Genomic DNA, 21263 nt, shown 5'->3' with positions numbered 1-21263 from the left:
CGATTAGGAGAAATTGAAAGCAGAGGCGGTTGAATATTACCAAAATCCTTTCACTAGTTCGGGTGTAAACGGACATGGGTACGAGGTGTGAAAAAATTTCCCAATTATTGAGCCAAAAATCAATTAAGCACTACTATTGCCAGTCACTAACGAGGAAATCAGGAGAATAGTGCTAGAGATGAATCCATGGAAAGCGCCGGGGATGGACGGCATACATGCAATATTTTTTCAATGGAATTAGGATAGTGGGGGAATCAGTTTGCCAACTAGTCGGAAAATTCTTTAAGGATGAAACTCTAGATGATAGTCTAAACCGCACACTTCTTGTCCTACTTCTAAAAGTCAAATCCCCAGAGTACATGAGGCAATTTCGACCGATAAGCTTATGTGGAGTATTGTACAAAGTAATTACAAAAATCTTGGTTAATCAGATCAAACCATGCCTTCCAGAATGGATTTCCCAAACTCAGGTTAACTTTGTATTGGGTCGCTCTATAACGGAAAACATTATCATTACACAAGAAGTGATATAAAAATGACTTTGAAAAAAGCTTATGACCGATTAGAATGGTCATTAATCGACGACACACTTCAGGACATTGGAATACCACATAAATTAAGAAGACCACTCATGCAATGTGTGTCCTCATTATCTACACAAGTATTATGAAATGACTCCATAACAGAGTCCTTCAAACCTACAAGAGCCATTAAACAAGGCGACCCTCTATCACCATACCTATTTGTGATGTGCATGGAGAGGTTATCTCAAGTAATAAACGGGGAAGTACAGAAAAAACTTTGGAAACCTTTTAGAACAAATAAGGATGGTCTGAAGATTTCACATTTATTCTTCATCGACGATATGATCTTTTTTGATGAAGCATCAACCAACCAACTAGAGGTTATAAAAAGTTCTTGAGCACTTTTGTTTAGCCTCCGGATAGAAAATTACCATTGATAAAACAAACATTTTTTTCAAAGAATGTAACTATTAGGATTTGATATCAAAATATAGTTCAACAGTAACAGAGTGTGAGTGAAAGTCAATAAGCGAGGATTTTGGTTTCAAGGAGGTAAAAGATCTAGGTAAATACCTAGGAGTGCCTCTAATTCATGGAAATGTGATAAGAACCACATACCAATACCTAGTGCAAAAGGTGCATACAAAGTTGGGTGGTTGGAAAGCCAAACAACTTTCTCTAGCTAGACGAATCACCTTGGCCAAGGCGGTGTTGGCAACAATACCTTCCTACATAAAGCAATCCACTTCCTTACCTAAAGGTATATGCTTGGAAATAGAATGAATTATAAGGAGGTTTGTGTGAGGTCATTCGAAAGTTAAGAAATGAACCAACCCTGTGAACTGGGATGCATTATGTAAACCAATAATGAAAAGAGGCATAGGATTGAGAAATCTAATACCACAAAATGAGGCTTTCCTCATGAAAGTCGCATTCCAGTTACTCAGGAACAAGAACAAGTTGTGGGTTCAATTGCTCAAATTTATAGAGAGGGCTAACCAAAATTTGGGAGGACGTACGCTCTGGAGTAGTTTGGAATATAGGTAACGACCAGTCAACAAAATTTTGGAAGGATTCGTGGTTGCAAGAAATTGGTTCTTTATACAACCATATCACGGGCGACGAATTGCTGAGCATAAATTCAAAATCAATTGCTTCCATGGTGAATGAAGAAGGTGAATAAAAGTGGGATGAAATTAAGCCTTATCTTTGACAACGAATTCTTGTAAAGATTACAGAGATCAAACCTCTACGAGCTTCATTCCAAGATGATTCACTAGGTTAAAAATGGAACAAAGATAAAAGATTTTCAGTCAAATCCACTTATGAACCTTGTACAAAGCAAGAAGATGACGGAGAGAAAAAGATATGGAAAGTGATGTCACGATCGGGGGAGAAGGGAGAAGAAACGAAGGACGCGAAGAAGAAATTGGGAAAAGTGGAAGTCAGGGGTTAGGGATTGATAGTGAATTGGGGAAGTCAATTACCCAATAAGAGAGTTGAAGTCCACAAACAGATCAACTAGCTCATTTAGTGGTAAAATACTTGAGGAAATAACAGAACGATTATTCAAAGACAACAGCTGTCATTTAGTTAGATTCTGTGGTACATTGTAAGCAAATAAAACATTAATGTGTAAAGAACAAATCAGACATATTTTGAATGAATTCAGATTTCTACTGCTTTATCTCTGCTTTTCTTCTTCTCTATTTCCCTAATCTATCTAAGTCATTACAATTGGTATTCAGAGTCACAACTCATGGCAAAGCAATGGTTGCATCATCTGTTTTTTCTGCGATTCAACAGCAGATTGAAGACTTATCAAAGCTAGTGAAGCAAGATCAGTACTTGGAGACAAGGATTGCAATGAACAAGGGTCGTTTGGAGGAGATTCTAAAGGACTTGTCAGGACAGATGATAAGGAACCACTAAGCCCGAAAACTGAACAAATTAATGGAGAAAAAAAAAAGGGTCAGTTTTCACTTGATGAGTCTAAACCCTTCTTTACTCTTAAAAAAATATTATCAGTGACAATAAAAGAAACATATGATGTTTCGCAAGTGTTTGATAAAATGTCAGCAAGAATAGATCATGTGGTATTCCCATCCATCACCGGTTCCATGAAGGTTGATTCACGGCTGCAGTAGAAACAAACCATGGAAGATGACAAGGCTGTTATGAGGGCTGACTTAAATTTTGAACAGGGACATCAACATCAAAATCAAATGAAGATTCCAGATGCACTAAGAAAGAGAATTTCCACTTACTATGATACAGGATGGAGGAGAAACCATCATCAATTGAGAAAGATGTCTAAAGATCTAACAAAGGAGCTTCAAGGTTTAAACAAAGATAAAGATATGTTGGAAATTCAACAAGCAGAAGCAATAAAGAAGCAAACTGCACTTGAGATTGATGTAAAAGATTTAGAAGAGAGGATGTATGGCAACATGCAAGCCAAAGATGATGCAATCAAACAATTTCAAATGCTGCAGAATGAAATACAAGAGTCAACAGAGGAGCTTAACAGGATTAAACCGCTCTATGACAACCAATTAAAAAAGGAGGAGAATATAACAAAAGGGATCATGGAGCGTGAAAAGCAACTTAGCATCCTCTATAAGAAACAAGGTCGTGCTATTCAGTTTTCTAGTAAAGCTGTTCGTGATAAATGGCTTCAAAAGGAAATTGAGGATTTGGAAAAAGTGCTTTATTCAAATTCATCTCAGGAAAAAAAGCTTTAGGAGGAAATTTTTGGGCTTAATGAGGAGTTGGAACGCTTGGATAGTTCTATTGAAAGACGCAAAGCTGAAATCAAAGAGTTGGAATCTTCAATTTCCAAGTCTCGGTTTAATTCTCAGAAAACAGAAAGAGATAAGCTGCAGGATCAAAGGAAGTCCTTATGGGAGAAAGAAAGTAAGCTTTCTGCTGAAATTGATAAGCTGAAATCAGAAGTTGAGAAAGCAGAGAAGAGCCTTGATCATGCAACTCCTGAAGTTGATAAGCTGCGGTTCCTCTTGTGATTTTGTTTTCTTACTACTTTTTGACACATTCATTCCAACTATGCAGGTAATGGATTATTCATCCCTTCCACATTTTTGTCACAAGGAAGGTTCCGGGTCATCACGAAACAGCAGCAGCAACGGAACCATAGATAATTGCTTCTCATTGGACCACACCTATCATCGACAGCTTTACGATTACATAAAGCAAGAAGCTACACTTATAGAGACTGGTAGGCCAATCAAACAGGGATCAGTTCATGTAGATTTTCCAGAGCTGGATCCAGAAGATGCCAAGATCGCAGAAACCATCGAATCTGAGTTCCAGAAGCTTGCAGACCAAAATGGTATATGCAACTCCCTAAATGGCGTCAAAGTAAACGGTGATTAGATCTTTTACATACTACTGATTACATAAATTGTTGTCAATGTGTTACTGGAAAGTCGGCACTTTGACAGGAAAATGCTAATCAACGACATTAGAACGAGAGGCCTTGTGGTATTTCAATTATCTTATGTAATAGCAGAGCTTTCCTGCATCTTATCGAATCAGATGTGGTTGTGGCATACTAATCTGGTGTAACTTGATATGGCACCTTAGGGTGGATAATAATAGCACATGAAAATTATCTGTAGGAAACATGGCGTTTACAGTCATAATTGCTTCTGGAATAATTTTCTTGTTGGGAAAATTAAATAAGTAATATTATAACATACACTTTGACAATTTGTGTATTCATTTAATATTTGTGTTATTTCCATGAAGTTAAAAATTAATTAAAATTTATTAAGTGATATCAAGGGGGGGGGGGGAACAATTTAGTGAGAAAAAAAAAATTCAAAGCGAAAATAAACCCTTTCAACAAGCATGACAATTAAAGAGAATAAATAGCTCAGTTTCTAATAATATATAACCCACCAAATCAATACATACATACATACATGTGTTTCTTTGTCTTCTTTACTCTTTCATTTCATCCCACCAAAATCAAATTTTACACCATAAATTAAATATTAAAAAAAAGTATAAAAAAAACATAAAAATTCCAGAAGGGCTTATTCCAGCCCTATAGGGTTCTATCTTGTTTGGGATGGTGGGGTTTTGAACATTCTTGTGGAAAGCTCTATTATAGGCAGGGATATTTTAAGATTCTGCAGGCGGGGCGTGCATGCAGCAAAGCCATTTTTTCTGAAGAAAAAAAAAAACAGCACCGAATCAGGATAGAAATCGAGAGTAGCAATAGTTTATAACAATTATGAGTTATGGCCACTGCCTAGTATATGCATTCCGATGTGAAGAAGTTCAGACATTAGAGGTTACTTATAGGCTGGGTTTTGGTGGCTTCTGCTCCAGGCTTGCCATTATTATTACCTCCTGAAGGTGGTTCGACTTTTCCTCCAGTTTTCTTCTCGTCCCTTGCCTTGTTAAAGATCACGGTAAATCCCTCGGCTGATGCAGGATCATTGACATCCCATTCACCAAATTTTGGCAATGGCCGACCCTTATCCTATAGGAGCAAAAATAAAAGTAAAATGCAACACATTCCAGATCATTATCTGCTTCTAAATTTCAGAAAATAATTGAAACACAACTGCCGATCTATTTTGTTCTGAACTAGCAACCACTTCATAGATAGATACGAATAGAATGCAGCACATTCGATTAAATATAAACATCACTGAGAAAAACCACCAACCTCTATCTCATATATGCCAGAAAAGCTCCTATAAATGAGAGCTCCTTGACACTATGAGGCTCTCACATAACTTCAGTTTCAGCTTAATATAAAGTAAGTTTTATTCAACAACCGCAAATTAGTTTGCAAGCTTTGCAATATTGAGGGCAAACAACAAGCCTATCTGTACCATTGGAATTATTACAACTCATTTATGGACTTAAACAGACCACAGACCGCAGTCCGTTGTAGCTACATTCAAAATGGGATATGACTAACAAAAACAATCATAAATGGTTCACAAAACAACTGTTCTAAGAAACTATATCATTGATTGGTGACAATTATTTTGCAAAAAGAAATGTTTGCGAGTACAGCAGTGGAATAAAGACAACCTGAGATAGCAACAATACAACGAATTAAACAGTTAAAGAAGTACCTTACAAATGAGCAATTATTGAGCACAATTCACAATAATCATTGGAGGACATGAAAAAAGTTTCCACATAAAAAGCATATAACATTTATCAAAAACCACAGCTGGATACTTGAAATGATCACATTCGTGGAGATACAGTGAAAAGCTTAACTTATCTTGAAACAGTATAAAACGGAATTGACCACAACATCGAAGAGACATAAACTAACAATCAAATTATATCAAGTCATTGAAATCCAAGCATAAATTAGCCACATCCTTCGAAATAAACATTGCCGTAGATCTCGGAATATGAACAAATTTTGTAGGCTAATGACATCAATGGTCAAGCTGTTATCTACGGATTAGAAGATCAAACATTCCTGAAAAAAGCTAATCAATATTCCAATTCTTGATACGTTCTCAAAGAACTTCAAGGCAATCCTAACTTCTCACGCCTTACTAACGGGATTCAACAATTAATCAGAAGCTACATTTTCAACACAAAACTAATGGTAAATTAATTGAGCTTTTCTGGTTCCTGATAAGACCGAGATTCTGAAATCATGCCAAGATAACTCAAATATATTTGCTAATGCATCCCATTTTCATTCAACATAAATATAAATTCCAGCTTCCAGAGTTCTTATTGAATGAAATTACTTTTAAAAGAAACAAATTTTCAACCAGAAACACGTTATTACACAAGAAAATCGATCGAATTAAACAAAATAAAAAGATCAAAACCAATTTCCAGAAAAGCTCATGAAAGAAAACAGGAACCGAAAAGATATAAAACAGGGTCAAATATTAATCATAGAAAACAAAACGTGCCCACTCAGGGAGAAAAACTTTGATTAGCAACTACATCAAGCTTGATTCATTTTTACAAGGAAAGGGAAAATACAGTAGAACCAATAATCAAAAACCCAAAAGCATATGAATCAAAGCAATCTCAGAAGCTCAAATACCATTAAGAACAAGAGAAATCAAATCAAACAACAAAACTCAACCTTTTATCAACAAATTTTGACAGAAATTTTATTGAAAACCCAGAAATGATTGCATACCGACATGAATTCTTGGACGATAGAGAGATAGATAGAAGCAAATAGAGAGAAAAAAATGATAGCTTTTTAGGACGAGGAGGAAAATGAAAATTTGTAAGACGATAAAATATGAATAGGGAAGAGGAAGGCGGAAAATAATAATATATCCGGAGCAAGGGGTAAACCGTAAACGACGTTAGTTTTGACGGTTAACGGAACTGATAAGTAATAATGGAAAGAAAAAGAAGAAGAAGCGTCAATGGAACCGTATGTCATGACGTGGAAAGTGCACAAATAACGGGGAACGGTACGATGAGCTGGCAAACGGCGCGGTTTCAGATGTTGGGTAACATGGAGGCAAAGAGGACAAATGATTACTGGCACTGTTTACCAATTTGGAGTTTTGAAGATTAATTTAATTAATTTGCGTGTCTTTAAATAAATAAATAAATAATTTTAGGTTTTTTTTAAAATTTATATTGTTAAATTTCTTAAATAATTATTTTGATTCTTATTTTTTTATTATATAATAAAATATTTTAATTAAAATAAAAATCGTTAATTAACTTAGAGAAACATCATTAGTCCAATACTTGGCTTTAGATAATTAAGAGAAGTAGTGAATATATGAAATATTTGCGATTTACTTATTCGCATTGCGAATTGGGAAAATCGCAACGCGAAATTGAAAAATCGCATTGCGATAGTCATAATCGTGTTGCGAATCTGGAAACTGATTTGCGATAATGGAGATCGCGTTGCGAATTATAGATCGCATTACGATTTTGTTGGTCATTTTGGCAAATCCAGAAAAAGTTGGTTAAAATCGTATATTATATGGGATTTTTGGTCACTGAGGTTATTTTCTCTAATATATATTATAGAATTTCTTGGTTTTAGGTTCAATTGTTTTCTTTTTTAAATTATTGTTTGAAAAAGTTGTTTTTTAAAAGATTTAGGTTTAAACCGTTGTATTAGTAAGGTGTGAGTACTTTATTAATAATAAAGAAAATTTTCAATATATACTATTTTATAATCATCACATACTGATAAAAAATATTATTATTATTTTTTGTCTAATTAAGAGTATCTAATTGATTCGATTAAAAAATTATTATTATTTTTGTCTAATTAAGAGTATATATTTATTCATCGTATTGAATCAATTTGTTGTTGCTTCTTTAATTGCATAACAAGTGTCTTTTCCGCGAACAGTGTTGGGAATATTCTTAGATGGTGGTTGAGATACGTACTTGCAACGTAAGCTATAGAATGCCTATACTGTCGGGTTTCTGTCTAATTTCATGCCTTTGCCCCAGTAATTTAACTCCAACAACTTGAAAACGTCTCGTTTTCCGCGTATGCACAGTTCGTTTTCCCCACAATAAATAACGACATTCTGCATATCAAGAATCGCAAGCCCTACAAAAGACGATAAAGAATGCACGTGTTGAGCAAATGAAAGAAATGAGAGAGGAACAAAATTGAATAAGAAAGGCAGGAGGAGTTGGAATTTTCCACACTTTATAATTTAATGCCTTCAAACTCTGGGTTTGCCCTTTCATTTTTGTTCCTCACTTATTTCTTCCATTTTCTTCTCTCTTATAGCCTTCTTTACTTAACTCTTTTGTTGTTCATCACTTTTGTTGATTTCTTAAGTAAGAATCTTGATATTATGAATTGAAAAAAATTAAATTGGGAGGATCGCTCTCATAATAAACCTTCACAATACTCGATCTTATAACCTTAACATATGTTTTGTATAAGCATTGTGGTAAAAAATTCTATTAATGTTGGTTATTTTCTTCAATTACACTCTTAAAATGTTTTAATATTTAATTTTTTTGGAGTACTTTAATATTTTAAATTTACTTTTTAAAAAATAAACTCATTTTAGATAATTAACTAACATGTAATTAGTCATCAATATTTATGTTAATATGATACGATAATATTAAGGGTAAAATTGAAAACAACACAAATATTGATATTTTTCATCCTTTTAGAATCATTGAATGTTTGAAAATAGACAACTGAGATTTTTTTTTATTTTTTTATTTTTGTGTGAATATCTTCTCATTTTCTATTTTTACCACACTACACATGATCATTCATTGAATAATTTTTACAAATATATTTTCATATAAAATATTTTTTTACCGGATCATAATTGCCATAAAATTTAGTGTTTATTACTTTAAAATTACGTGTAACACATTACTTGCTATACAACCAACTATAAGTTCCATAATATCATACAATATTTTAAAGTAAAAATATTTATTATCATGATAAATAAAATTAAGAGAATATTATAATATGATTCATAATTTATTATTTATAATCGTATACTTCTTTTAGTTCAATTTTTAATTTAATTACATATTTATGAAATTATCATTAATATGATATTAATTTATATAAACAAATAATAGTATAAAATAATCTTACACATTTTAAAAAATTATAAATGGGTTATATTTTTTGGATCTCTTGAAAGTAATACCTGACTGTTGTTCCTTCGTCTGTCGAGCATTGAGATATTCATAGTTACTCTAAAGTTCTATATCCTATGAAGATCTATATTTTTCGGAGTTCTTTGAAATCTTCAGAATTTTACATCTTTCAGATAATTAACAACCTCCTAATATGATTATTGTTAAACCCACGAGATCTATCAGAATCAAATCTACTATCTAATAACTATATCTATTTGTTCGATCTACTTACCCTATCAGTCTACATATACTGATCATCACCCCTTTCTATATGACTCCACCATATATTTTTCTCTTTTTAAAGCCATTTACAATCATGCAACATATTTATAAATATTTTTAAGGGTGGACACATATATTAACTATATAAAATTTTTGTATACAATAGCACAATTAAAATTTTAAAATGAATGTAATTAATAAATAAATGATTACAAAAAAATCGAATTTCACAATAGGTACGTGATATCCTCACCCAAATTAAAAGAAAAATCAACCCTTTTATCCTCTTTTATCTTCCTACTGTAAAATCAATTATAACTCTTTCACCCAAATTAAAAGAAAAATCAACCCTTTTATCCTCTTTTATCTTCCTATTGTAAAATTAATTATAACTCTTTCACCCAAATTAAAAGAAAAAAATCACTAAAAACTGTCTCAACATAACTCTCCCTCAACATAAATAAAGAGTGAAATAGAAATAATAAAACAAAACATTAATATATGCTTGTTTTTGCAATTTTTCACTAACAATAAGCTTAAATAATTTCTCAACAACAATAATAATAAGGAAAATTAAGCAAGTACAAGACTTGAAACATATTTAAAAAAGAACAGAAAAAAAGAATAGGTCTTTACTCAATTATGTGTGTTAGTTGAGAACCTAAAATTCCTAGAATCAACCGCGTCGCCTAATTTCACCTGCAACCCTCTTCTTATATATATATTTTTTCTAAACCGTGTAAAATCCGTGTCGAAAATCTTATATAAACGCTACATGCCATGAAACTTCAAACCAGACAACAAAAAGTTCATGCGAAGAACATCAAATGGGGTGCATAATAGTGCAGGCTAAAAGAAGAAGAAGAGAAATGACCCGAGAAAGAAAACTTGATGGACGAGAAAATGAATGAAAAGGAAAAGGTAGAGTATCAGAGAAGCGCAAAGGCAAACGTTAGAGAAAACTTTGAAGACAATGAATATGAATCTGAACAATTCCAGCAGGTTTTTACCATATACTGTGAATATGGTAGATATTTGGTGGAATTGTTTATATTTCATATTCATTGGCTTCAATGTTTCGCTAACTTGTCTTTGCCCTTCTTTGATGCTTTCTTTTCTCTATCTTCTTCTTGATTTGCCCGCAAGATTATGTGTTTCATTTGGTCTGTTCTTCCCTAATTTACTCCATTTGGAAGTTGAAGATAACCATGTTGTTCTTTTTTTCTTTCTTTCTGGTTTTCATGAAAGAAGCAATGTGTTGCAGATTTCAATGGAGATGTTAGAGGCCATTCTTGACTTGACTTTGATGTTCGTCGAACTTGAAGAGATGAAAAATATTGTATTTTTTTCTCTGGAGAATATTCAAAGCTCTAATGGTGTAAGAGAGAGAATACCTTTTTTTTTACTTCCTTTTTGGCTTCAAAGCCTAAGGATGACTTATGATGCAGCTTTGATTTGTTAATTTCTGTTGTTGGAAATCACTTTATTTTCAATATATATTTATCTTATATTTTTCAAGCCTATAGATATATAAGATTATATTTATATTTAAACTTGCATTGCATTTCATGGTAACATTTAAAAACCAACAACGAATATCAACTGCAGACATATCAAATCCAGGGGGCCACTGCCCATGTGCTATATATTTATTTTTTATTTATTTCCTGGTAAATAATTGAACCTCTCATGGTTTACCAATATGATCAACCCGTTCACTTTTCCACACCGCGTGAATTATATATAAAATTTATATTTTACCATTTCCATTCCTTTTTAATATAAAAATTACTTTGTAATTCAACCTTCTGGGTGTATGAGCAGCTGTGTTTTTATTTTATTGCAGTGTATCCATGCATGCTCTGTGTTATCGTGTTTATGTTTCTGGTTTTGTTTTGCAGAGTGTTGTGTTCCTCGATCCTCGTGTGAGTAAACTATGCATCAGTATTCATGGTAATTAATTATTATAATATTTGTGGATCCATATCAAACACCCACACCTTTCCTATTTTTATCATGTCGCTGTTTAAGAGCATGGAAGGAGGTAGGCCACAATGGCGGCTACAATAATAAGTACAAAAGTTAATGGTTTGTTAACAGTTCTTCCCTTTAAAATTTAATATTTTTTATTTAATTCTTCATACATTTTTTTATTTCCCTTTCTTTAATTAAAAGAATGGCAAATAATAATTAGGTTAAGTGGGAAAAATTAGCCCAAGAATGAGTTTATAATCGTTACCAAACTCAAGCTGTTTTTGACAACTTCAGCGCTTAGTCCCATTTCGTTTGAATCAGATTTCTTAATTTTCTTTTCCCAAAATTTTATTTTAATAGATTTTCCAAGGTCCAGTTTCTTCCCCGTTGATTCTGCAATACATGCACACCATTGGTTACTGAGTCAGCCTCTTGGAATATTTATATTTCGAGTCATATGGGTTCGGGTCAATTTAAATAACACGCTTCCGAGTTCAATTTTTTATACAAGTATTTAATTTTATATATTAAAGGAGAGTATGTAATATAAAGAAATAAAATAAATAAGAAATATTAATGATCCACGGTTAACATCAAAAAAAAGAAAAAGAAAAAAAAGGTAAACGTCCATGTCGAGAGAAAAAACTAGGTATTGAAGGGAGTGACGAGTTCAAACTTTTTCCTTACGGAAATTTAAATTCCTCATTCTTTTAATAAATTTAAAATATAATATTATAATCTTTTTATATTGGAATACATATTTCATAGATATAAATAATTAAATGAAAAAAGGAATTTCTTTCAAATAAAGAAAACGGAGAAGGAAGTCAACGAATGCTTCTATGAAAGAAAGAAAGAAAGAGTTTACAACGAGGTTGGTTCAAGCGATAAGTAGCTTGATATTATTTAAATAGGTCTCGAGTTCAAGTTCTTATGTAGAAAATCATCGCTGGAAGACTCACCTATCAAAATTATGTGTGCGACACAGATTAGTCAAGATAAATTAAGGTGAAGCCTTGAAAACCGAGAGGACAACCAAAAGAAAAAAAAGAGAGAAGGAAGCCGACAAGAAAGAAAGACATGAAAGAAAAAATGGAAACCAAGAATACAATCAAAAGAAAAAAGGAAACTAACAAGAAAGAAAAATACGGAAAAAAAGAGAGAGAACAAGGAAGAGAATCATATTTAAATTAAATAAAAAAATTAAAATACATTTAAATAAAATATAATTTTTTATATTTGAAAAAAATATTATGATCAGATGGCTAAGTGAGTTTCGTATTTTAATTTAATTAATACTATAAATTATAAGTATATAAGAAGGAAGAGCCCTAGTGAGTTTCTTTCTCTTTCCAAAACCGTTATGAAGTGAGTCTAAGATTTAAGCTTCAACCCCATTCTTTCACCTTCCTACACCGTGTAAAATACATGTTGAAACATCATATATAAACCCTACATATGCCATGAAATTTGAAACCATACAAGAACGTAAATTAATCATTAAATAATAAGAATATTCATTATCGATAATAAATCATAAGCATCATCAATACTAATATATAAATGATTATAACAATAACAACACAATGGCAAATGATCTTATAATATACAAATGATTATAACAATAATAACATAATGACAACCGATCTTATTATAACTCAAGAGTAACCTATATGAAATGACTACTAACATCAAGAGATAATCGATTTAAGAGATAATCAATTTTAGAGTTCAACTCAATAATAAATTAGTAAAAAATCAAATAAATATCAACCGAAAAGGACATCATTAAAACAATCAAATAAATATCAATTAAAAAAGTTAACGTCTAATTTAATCCTAATTTTTTTAGGAAAATATTACAATCGAAGTAGAGAAGATGCACTAAGCGGGAAAAAACCCCCACTGTTTCCATTTAAAAAACAAAGAATTATCAAATAAAATGACGCTAAAAATCAAATATACAAAAGAGTAAAGGGTTGAAAAAGATAAGAAAAGAAAGAAGAAAAGCAATAAAGATTATAACAAAACATAAATGACAGACATATAATTAAAAATCAACGATGTTATTTTCTTAAATCTTGAATAAATATTTTTAGATTTAAATTCAATATATATATATATATTTAAATATTGAGATGTCTTAGTCGAGTACATAAATGTTGTCATAAATTAATATAGAAAAGAAAATCATTGGTGCCTTTCCTTCCTTCCTTATGATCGCAAATGAAATTGCGTCACTATTTCCGACAAGTTACGTTGTGTTTTGCCTTCTAATAAATTTATTAATTCCGTCTCCTGATATTCCCAATTCCTTCCTCACCCGATTTTAACAAATTTTCATTCCTTTGTTTTCATCGACCTTTTACGCGTTGTGGGATCCAAAAGATACTTTACAACATAATATAACCACTTTTTAAATAAAACTTCCACAAGTTGTAACTTGTATTAAAGCTTGTATTTGATGTATGGACAAATTATACGCTTCCACATATTATCAAAAATGCTAACGTTTGATTCCATTGAATAACATCAATGGTAAATAAAAATATTAACGTTTGATTCTCTTTACAATACTTGAATTCAAGTAATTATGTCATCAATATGTTAAGAAATTTTTTAAGTAGATAATATGTTATAATCATCTTGGATTATTTTAAAATATGTTAACGCTCGTATGAATCATTAATATATATATCTTTATACCTATTATTAAAATTAATATAAAATTCTCTTAATATTATATTTAAATTTAGGACAAATACTAATTATTTAATTAAAAAATGGTTTCCTTCTTGACAGCAGGTTTTATGGACAGTTTGGGTTAACTTTCGTTTCATTTGTGTAGAAATTGTGTGTTATTCTCCAACGAATGCCCTATAAATACTAGTGAAGGAATAGCCGAAGATCATAGGCATCCAACAAAAAGCTAGCTTTTCAATCCAATTGCTTTTGATCCAGCTTCATGCAATATTCTTTTTTATTTAGGGTTCCAATCTCTTCATTTGCAACCCTTTATCTCTCCTAAAGCTATGACCCATTTGTTAAGCTATAGGCAGAAGATATTAGAGAAAAGGGAAAGACGAGTTAAAACAAGATATTTAAAGAGGTTTTCCTTTAACTTGTCTTTGTCTTTTTCTCTGCTATATTTCTAACTCTTAAAATTGATAGAAATTAAGATATGACTTGTTGAGGTTCAGTATTGTAACAGAGAATGGCTAAGATAAAGTTAAAAAAAAGAAAGAGTTTTGCTTATTGATTGATCACTTTTTTTCTTTCTTTAACTTGTCTTTGCCATTCTCCTAATGTAATACATATATTTCTCCTACTAAATTCAGCATTTAATTAATTGAGTCACAAGTGGAGTTAAAAATAATATTTGTGAAATTATTTTTTATTAAAAATATACCAAAGAACCCCGTTTACCTTTTTCAAAACGCGTTGTTCTGGTGTGAAAGCCTGAAAGATTAGTTTTCCTTCCACACTTTATGATTGGTGGTTCGGGTCTGATATTTGTCTGGGTTTCGAGTTAGGAGGGGCGATTTAAGGTATGGGTCTGGGGTCGAGCCGGTTTAAGGGAAAGGGTTAATATTTTGTTGTGCAGCGAGCGGGTAGCTTTGGTGAGTAGGAATGGCGGTGTCTGGCAGTAGGGTTGCGATGGCGTGGCTTGAAGCTGAGTTTGGTGGTTTGGTTCGAGGCACGGTCGGGTTGAAACAAATTGTAGTTCCACGACCCAATTATCAGACACCTTTCTCATCTCCCTGTTAAAAGCTTGGAATGGCGGCTACAGGAATGTGTACGAAAGATGTTGGCGTTTTCCACCCTTGCTGACAAAAAGTGGAGTGTTATTTTGTTAAGTATTTTTATTATTAAAAATTATAAAATAATTTATCAATTATAGGGTATTGTTTTATTAAGTTCTCTGACTATTAAAAATTATAAAATGATCATCCAATTATTCTTATGTTTTAAATTCATCATTTTCTATTAAAAAATTGATGGTCGTCTGAGTTAGATGTTAACTCGTTGAAAAAATATGATCTCAAAATCGTTTGAGCTATATTTTGTGGATCAACTGTCCGTTTATATTATGCCGTTGAGCTAGTGCTTGAAACATTATACCATTGAGCTAGTGCTTGAAAGCAAGGACAATGCCAATATAGATCATGAAAATATAATTTTATCATATCAATAAGTTAACGTTCAACTCATACAATCATCAATTTTTAACGAAAAAAGATGAGTTCAAAATATATGAATAGTCAGGTGACCATTTTATAATTTTTAATAGTCAAGGGACTAAAAAATAGTATTCTATAATTGAGGGACTATTTATTTACTTTACCCTTAATTATAGAAGATTTTAATCTGATCATTGATATTTCAATTTTATCAATTAAATCATTTAACTTTTTAAATGTTGTCATTCAAATCACCAATCTTTAATTTAGATGATGACGTGATAATTTAATTTTTTTATAATTACAAATTTGATCCATGTTACTTACATATTCTACAAATATGGGTCTATTTTTAATTTAATAAATATAATCCTATAATTAAATTAAAATTATGACCAAATTGATTGAATATATAAATAATAAAAAATAATTACGTAGTTATATTAAAATTTTTTCACTATCACATCACCCACTCACTAAATATTAACAATAATAGATGAAGTTTCAAATAAAAATTTCAACTCGTAAGAAATAATTAAAAAAAATAAATGTTCCGTGTATACCTAAATTTTAAATAAATTGTATTACGTGAAAAACATGGAAAATCCTAGCTGGAGTAACTACAGAAAACCTACGGAAGATTTCCAGACTGGGACCGACATGCGTGCTTACAGGAGGGAAGGATGGTAACATACCCATGCAAGATAATGTCATTGAACTTCATCATAAGGCGAACAAGATTGATGATCCTATCTCAACGATTCATCAAATAGAAAGGAGGAAATCATATGCCGCTATGGTAATTGGGAGTTCCAAGTCCAGAGTAACATCTTGTCTAATGCCAGAAGAAGACGAGATTACCTTGAACGAAGATGATTACATTATAGACAATAATGGGGAATACCCCACCATCCGATTTTCTAAGTGCATACATAGTTTAATCGACAAAAACATACAAAAGTCAGTGATAGTACGCCTTATTGGTAGGGCTATAAGATTCAAGGCATTAGAATCAAGAATACAAACTCTCTGGCAACCACAAGGGAGATTCAACTGGTGGATCTAGAGAAAAATTATTTTATCATTAGATTTGAAAGCGAGGAAGATTACGTTAAAGTATTAACGGAAGGCCCCTGGACAATTTATGTTAGCTACCTTACAGTACAATCATGGAGCCGCTCATTCTCTACTCTGAAAAAGCATCATTCACACGTAGTGGTTTGGATCATACTACCAGGGCTACCTTACAGATACCACACAAAATCGTTATTCAACATGATTACCTCAACGATAGGAAAAGTTGTGAAGGTAGATTACAATATGAGTAACGGTGAATGGGGCAAGTTTGCAAGATTAGTTATTCTAGTAGACCTCAACAAACCCTTACTACAGTGCATATGAATCGATTGCTTCATCCAAAAATTAGAATATAAAGGTCTTCAACTTATCTGCTTTAACTGCGGCGTATATAGACACACAAAGGAGCATTGTCCATCACTTGATCATCTGATGGGTCCTGCCCAAAAAGAAGGAATGAGAACTCCAAAGAATCACCAACACAACCAACCGGAACATGTATGGTCCATGGATGGTGGCAGAAACTAAGCGTCGCTGACCACGAAAAAAGCTGCCAATACCAATGTTCACGTCAACAAAGGCGAGTACAACAAAGGATCGAGGTTTGCAGTCTTACAGGGCGATGAACACACAGGCGAACCGGAACAACAAATTACAGAAGAGGTATCGAGTTTAGAGGATAAGAACCAACATGACAAAGGAAAACAAGTAGTAACCAGGGGGAAAATGAAAGAATTAAGGGAAATACAAACCTAAACAGATGCCAAAGATCCTTACGAAGAAGCAGAACCCATAAGACACAACTCAAAAGGAAAATATTGAAGTAATAGATATAAAGAACCATACTCATTGGTAAGAGCCAAGCTTGACCTGAAAAAAACATGAAAACATCCGTAAAGGAACATGTGAGGAAACTAGAAGAGTCTATGTTAGAAAGCATTAAGGTGGTGCCAAGCCGAGAGGGACAAATACCCGAGGTGGTAATACAAGAAACAGCAAAGGGAGAGAGCAAACATGTTGCGATAGCAATATTAGAAAAGGGGGCGATGTTAAAGGAGAACGAAAATAAAGCAAGAACTTAGGAAAAGGAGGTCCCATTCGATCAAACAACGAAGGATCGAAACGATGATTAAAAATTAGGAAGCATTATGACTTACGACCTCCGAATAAACCCAAAATCATGGACTGGGTGGATTCAGTAGCCAACCGGTTGAATTCCTTCATATCTCCAAGCCACGACACCACAAGTCCAGAAATCAGCGAATTGGAAAAATTCAAGGAGTGCACAAGTGTTGAGGATTTGGATCATGAAAGGTAAGATAGTGAACTGGTGGAAGTTGAGGTTCAATATGGAACATATTTGTGAAGTAGAAAAGCATATAATGCATTCATAAACAATTTTTTCAATGATTAAGTTACTGTTTTGGAATTGCCAATGGGCAGCTAGCCCTTCGTTTAGAAGAATAATTAAAGACATGATCCGAAGAAACAAACCACAAGTGGTGGCACTAACGAAAACCAGAACCAATAAAAAGGCAGCAGAAGATGTTATCAAGAAATTGGGCTTTGCAAACTCCTTTTGAGTTGAAGCACAAGGTTTCAGTGGCGGTATCTGGATACTTTAGGGGGAGAATATAGATATGAAAATACAACAGGTAGCCAACCAATTTGTACATGAAAGATGCACAACAAAAGAAAGCAAAAAATGGTTAGTATTTATTGTAGTCTATGCAAGCCTACAAGTAGAGTTATGAAAGATATTCTAGGACAAACTAAAACAACTTGATATTGGTTGTAACGAAGCATGTGTTCTAGGAGGTGACTTCAGTGCAATTTTGAGTTGGGACGAAAGGAGGGGTGGATCTCCACGAGGAAATGGGACAAGCAAAGCTTTTGCAGATTTCATCTTTGACCTAGGACTACATGACGTACGTTTCGTGGGTCCCAAATTCACTTGGCAAAGAGGCAACTTGTATCAAAGGTTGGATAGATGCTTAACCAACGAGGGTTGGCTCAAACAATATCCAAATTCTTTGGTTACACACCTTGATAGGATGGGGTCAGACCATCGTCCTATAATCCTCCAAACAAAAATATAAGAGAATGAACAAACAAACCATCCATTCTGCTTTATAGCCGCATGAAACGATCATCCTCTTTTCAGGGAGTTCTTGGAAAACAATTGGGACAAGGATAAGGACACAATAACGAATGTGGAAAAATTCAAAGCTAAAATATCAATTTGGAACCAAGAAAACCTTTGGTCATATCTACAGGAAGAAAAAGGAACTGCTCGCAAGGTTGAAAGGCATAAAGAAAACATTGGACAAAAGCATATTCAGACTTTCTAATTGAGCTTGAAAAATAATTGAAAATAGAACTTCACATTATACTGGACCAGTAGGAAAAACTTTGGTTCTAAAAGGCAAGACAAAAATGGATCCTCCATGGAGATAAGAATACCAAATTTTTTTCATGCATCCACTATGAATAGGAGACGAAAAATACGATTGTGACACTTAAAACAGTAGAAGGAACATGGTGCACCGATTAGGAGAAATTGAAAGCAAAGGCGGTTGAATATTACCAAAATCTTTTTCACTAGTTCGGGTGTAAACGGACATGGGTACGAGGTGTGAAAAAATTTCCCAATTATTGAGCCAAAAATCAATTAAGCACTACTATTGCCAGTCACTAACGAGGAAATCAGGAGAATAGTGCTAGAGATGAATCCATGGAAAGCGCCGGGGATGGACGGCATACATGCAATATTTTTTCAATGGAATTGAAGGATAGTGGGGGAATCAGTTTGCCAACTAGTCGGAAAATTCTTTAAGGATGAAACTCTAGATGGTAGTCTAAACCGCACACTTCTTGTCCTACTTCTAAAAGTCAAATCCCCAGAGTACATGAGGCAATTTCGACCGATAAGCTTATGTGGAGTATTGTACGAAGTAATTACAAAAATCTTGGTTAATCAGATCAAACCATGCCTTCCAGAATGGATTTCCCAAACTCAGGTTAACTTTGTATTGGGTCGCTCTATAACGGAAAACATTATCATTACACAATAAGTGATATAAAAATGACTTTGAAAAAGCTTATGACCGATTAGAATGGTCATTAATCGACGACACACTTCAGGACATTGGAATACCACACAAATTAAGAAGACCACTCATGCAATGTGTGTCCTCATTATCTACACAAGTATTATGAAATGACTCCATAACAGAGTCCTTCAAACCTACAAGAGCCATTAAACAAGGCGACCCTCTATCACCATACCTATTTGTGATGTGCATGGAGAGGTTATCTCAAGTAATAAACGGGGAAGTACAGAAAAAACTTTGGAAACCTTTTAGAACAAATAAGGATGGTCTGAAGATTTCACATTTATTCTTCATCGACGATATGATCTTTTTTGCTGAAGCATCAACCAACCAACTAGAGGTTATAAAAAGTTCTTGAGCACTTTTGTTTAGCCTCCGGATAGAAAATTAGCATTGATAAAACAAACATTTTTTTCAAAGAATGTAACTATTAGGATTTGATATCAAAATATAGTTCAACAGTAACAGAGTGTGAGTGAAAGTCAATAAGCGAGGATTTTGGTTTCAAGGAGGTAAAAGATCTAGGTAAATACCTAGGAGTGCCTCTAATTCATGGAAATGTGATAAGAACCACATACCAATACCTAGTGCAAAAGGTGCATAAAAAGTTGGGTGGTTGGAAAGCCAAACAACTTTCTCTAGCTAGACGAATCACCTTGGCCAAGGCGGTGTTGGCAACAATACCTTCCTACATAAAGCAATCCACTTCCTTACCTAAAGGTATATGCTTGGAAATAGAATGAATTATAAGGAGGTTTGTGTGAGGTCATTCGAAAGTTAAGAAATGAACCAACCCTGTGAACTGGGATGCATTATGTAAACCAATAATGAAAAGAGGCATAGGATTGAGAAATCTAATACCACAAAATGAGGCTTTCCTCATGAAAGTCGCATTCCAGTTACTCAGGAACAAGAACAAGTTGTGGGTTCAATTGCTCAAATTTGTAGAGAGGGCTAACCAAAATTTGGGAGGACGTACGCTCTGGAGTAGTTTGGAATATAGGTAACGACCAGTCAACAAAATTTTGGAAGGATTCGTGGTTGTAAGAAATTGGTCCTTTATACAACCATATTACGGGCGACGAATTGCTGAGCATAAATTCAAAATCAATTGCTTCCATGGTGAATGAAGAAGGTGAATAAAAGTGGGATGAAATTAAGCCTTATCTTTGACAACGAATTCTTGTAAAGATTACAGGGATCAAACCTCTACGAGCTTCATTCCAAGATGATTCACTAGGTTAAAAATGGAACAAAGATAAAAGATTTTCAGTCAAATCCACTTATGAACCTTGAACAAAGCAAGAAGATGATGGAGAGAAAAAGATATGGAAAGTGATGTCACGATCGGGGGAGAAGGGAGAAGAAACGAAGGATGCGAAGAAGAAATTGGGGAAAGTGGAAGTCAAGGGTTAGGGATTGATAGTGAATTGGGGAAGTCAATTACCCAACAAGAGAGTTGAAGTCCACAAACAGATCAACTAGCTCATTTAGTGGCCAAATACCTGAGAAAATAACAGAACGATTAT

At 33.2% G+C, this 21263-nt stretch overlaps 1 protein-coding gene and 1 pseudogene across 1 annotated transcript; one reads left to right on the top strand and one right to left on the bottom strand.

The window, feature by feature from the left end:
- The first annotated feature begins 2897 nt into the window (after window positions 1-2897).
- Window positions 2898-3547, top strand: LOC120161444 (annotated as a pseudogene).
- An 860-nt stretch (window positions 3548-4407) lies between these two features.
- LOC120161907 (protein NOI4-like) lies at window positions 4408-6778 on the bottom strand. The gene is made up of 3 exons (XM_039172114.1): window positions 6691-6778; window positions 4852-5034; window positions 4408-4715 (listed from the first exon to the last, which is right to left on the bottom strand). Exons 1-3 carry the CDS (start codon window positions 6694-6696, stop codon window positions 4671-4673), a joined length of 234 nt encoding a protein of 77 aa, XP_039028045.1. The 5' UTR covers window positions 6697-6778; the 3' UTR covers window positions 4408-4670.
- Between the last annotated feature and the right edge of the window lie 14485 nt (window positions 6779-21263).

The sequence above is a fragment of the Hibiscus syriacus genome, unplaced genomic scaffold, assembly GCF_006381635.1.
Source record: "Hibiscus syriacus cultivar Baekdansim isolate YM2019G1 unplaced genomic scaffold, ASM638163v2 tig00111402_pilon, whole genome shotgun sequence".
Classification (NCBI taxonomy): Eukaryota; Viridiplantae; Streptophyta; class Magnoliopsida; order Malvales; family Malvaceae; genus Hibiscus; species Hibiscus syriacus.
This window is presented reverse-complemented; position numbering and strand designations above follow the sequence as displayed.